At 59.4% G+C, this 2771-nt stretch overlaps 1 protein-coding gene across 1 annotated transcript in view; it reads right to left on the bottom strand.

Moving 5' to 3' along the window:
• Positions 1–888: 888 nt before the first annotated feature.
• Positions 889–2771, bottom strand: part of CSF1 (colony stimulating factor 1) — a 22768-nt gene continuing 20885 nt past the window's right edge. The window contains 4 exon segments of the mRNA XM_035895968.1: positions 889–1658; positions 1989–2041; positions 2136–2189; positions 2460–2771. The exon segment at positions 2460–2771 is cut by the window's right edge and continues 87 nt beyond it. Coding sequence (XP_035751861.1) covers positions 1990–2041; positions 2136–2189; positions 2460–2771 — 418 coding nt within the window. The 3' untranslated portion in view covers positions 889–1658; position 1989.

Below are 2771 nucleotides of genomic sequence, written 5' to 3'. Positions count from 1 at the left end.
GGGACCCCAGAGCTGGTACCAAGGTGGGGGGGGCCCCCCCCACCCTGCACCCCCCTGCACAGCTCCCACACTTACACACTGCTACACATCTCTGTTTATTAATAATATTAAATATACAAGCTGTTTTCTATTATTTTCTTTAAATAGACTTCTTTAAATGACTTTGTATAAAATATTTCAACGTTTCATTGTATAAAGAAAAAAAAAAAAAAAGGCAAAAAAAATCCAACACAGCTTTTGAAGGCAAATTTTCTCCCCCAGGAGCAGGGCCAGCACGGTGTCGGCATCTCCTCCACAGTGCAAATCGGTGCAGAGCCAGTAGCTTCTACCAGCAGTGAGGTTGGCCCCCGCCTCCCTGCTGCGGTCAAGGCTTTCCTCCTGATTTACACCCGTCCCTTGCACTGGAAACCCCTCCTTCTGGCAGTCATAAATACACATATAAAAAAAAATTAATAGTAATGCTTTCTTTAAAAACAGTTTGGTTTGTCCACGTTTTCTTCCATCGTATAAAAATAATACTTCAAAACCCGAGAGCAGCACGGGCCACGCTTCACATTCAGGGCCAGAGGGGTGCTGCGGTGGGGCAGGATGCGACCCGAGCCCGGGGTATCCGCAGGGGTGGTGCATCCCAAACCAGGCTCTTCCCAAAGCCGGGGAGGGGGGCTGAGCCGAAAAGCCCCTGGGTACCCGGCGGGGGCATCTCCATCTCTTACGCCCACATGGATCCAGTCCTTCCCCGGCCCCGTTTCCCTTCTCTAAAGCGCAGTCACAAAAAAAAAAATTAAAAAAATCCAGTTGCAGGCGAGGCCAGCTCGCAGCAATAACCCTGGGAGGGGGCAGGATGGGCCCCCCCGTAAAATACTTCTGCGGGATAAAGACTTTCATCCGCTATATTAAAACAAAACCCTAACAGCATGACGGTGAGCCGAGGCCAGCTCGGGCGTGCAGGACCAGAGGCAGATCTCCAGCGGCAGGAGGATGGGGAGCAGGATGGTGCCAAGCATCACCCAAGCCCGGCCCCGCACGGGGACACGGACACCGGTGGGCTTTAAATATTCACAGTGTGAGGGTTGACCTTGCAAGTCGGGGCTGGGGGCGTGCAGCCCGGAGGGGTGGGAGTCCTGGTGACTGATCCGCCCCTGGCATCTGGGATGCTCCGGCTGAAGCCTTGGGAAAGGCAGGGTGACGGTGGGGCGTGATGGGTGCTGCTCCAAACCCCGCTGTGCTGGGTGGGGTGGGAGAAGAACCAGGGGATTCGGGGAGCTGGTCGCCTCCATCTTCAGGCAGTGCTGGCTGTGTCCAAGTGGGATCCATCATCCCACATCCAGCACCAGCCTCTCCATCGTCCTGCTCAGCACCACGCTGTCACATCAGCCACCGCTGCCGTCCTGGCACAGCCCTTCGGTGACAGTCCGACGCCTTCCAGCCCTTCACTGCCCGATGCCCGGGGGTCCCACTCGGGGCACGTCCCCCCATCCTTTCATCCCTGCCTTGGGAGGGTTTTTTTGCAGTCTCTGGCCACCGGCGTGGGGTGAGGGAAGAGGGAGCGTCAGCATCATGGCGGGACCACGGAGGGGCCGGCGCGTGCCAACCCTCCTTCACACGGTGAGGAGCATCCGAATCCGTCCCCCAAGCAGCTTCACATCCCGACTCGGGCCCTGGGGAAAGGAGGAGAAAGATGAGTGGGAGCCGAGGCTCTGCCAGGGAGGGGGAGCAACACATAAAAACCACAGGAAAAAATACTATATATATTAAGAAAGTGCTGGTAATAGATTAATGGGCTGCAAAACCGCATGCTGGCAGCGCTGGGGCGCAGACCTGCTCCTCTCTGGGTCTTCCCACCCCTAACCACCTCCTGCCAGCAGCCAAATTTCCCTGCCCGTGGCTGAGGTCAGTGCCGGTGGGGACAGTCCAGGGACTTGTCGTTGTCCCCGCTCCACGGGGGCTTGGACCACAGCCCTGTGAGGTCCCATCCAGCCCCTGCTCACCTTAGAGGTCCTGAGTCTCCAGGTCTGGACAGCCTCTTGGTCCTTGCAGCACCCTGCGAGGGAAAGCCGGGGGGTGGGGATTAGGGTGGACTGGCCCCAGGTGGGGGTCCCCAAAGCCCCCCCCAGGCAGGACAGTATCACACCCACCTCCTCTCCGGCTCCTCGGGGTCACAGCCTCCATCCTCCAGCGGCCGCTCCAGGGCCCGCACGGAGGGAGGGGGAACGGGAAGATGAGCGCTGGGAAATGGGAGGGGGCTGCGGCACAGGGGGGTTCTCAGCCCCAACCCATTGCAGGAGTTGTCTCCCAAATAACATCCTCCCACCCCACTCAGCACCACCACCTGTGTCCTCCCATCCTGAAAAAATTGGGAAAGCGGGGCTCAACCCACACAGACCAAGAAATGAGTGGGGAAACTGAGGCAGGAGAGGATGCTTATGCCCAGGGAGGGGGCGGGACAGGATGGGGGGCTTACCCTGGATTTATACTTGTAGAAGAGCAGCCCTCCCACGGCCAGCAAGACGGCCACCACGCTGGCCACCGTGATGTAAATCAGGGGCTCCTGGCGGCCCTCCCTGACGGCTGGCTCCTTCCTGCGCTGCTCTGCGCTCAGAACAAAGCCAGAGTCAAAGCTGGGGCCGGCCCCGCCATCCTCGGGCTCCCGCAGCCGGCTCAGCCCCCAGCCTCGCCCCCTTGCCCCATCCCCAGGGCCGCCCGGCCCTCGGCCCCTCATCCCTGGGGCCATCCTGGAGAAACGGAGCTGCGTGACAGGCTCGGATGCCTCG

Source organism: Egretta garzetta, unplaced genomic scaffold (assembly GCF_000687185.1).
Source record: "Egretta garzetta isolate BGI_Z169 unplaced genomic scaffold, ASM68718v1 scaffold616, whole genome shotgun sequence".
In the NCBI taxonomy this organism is placed as follows: Eukaryota; Metazoa; Chordata; class Aves; order Pelecaniformes; family Ardeidae; genus Egretta; species Egretta garzetta.
The sequence above is the reverse complement of the archived record's forward strand: the minus strand, read 5'-3'. Positions and strand labels throughout refer to the sequence as shown.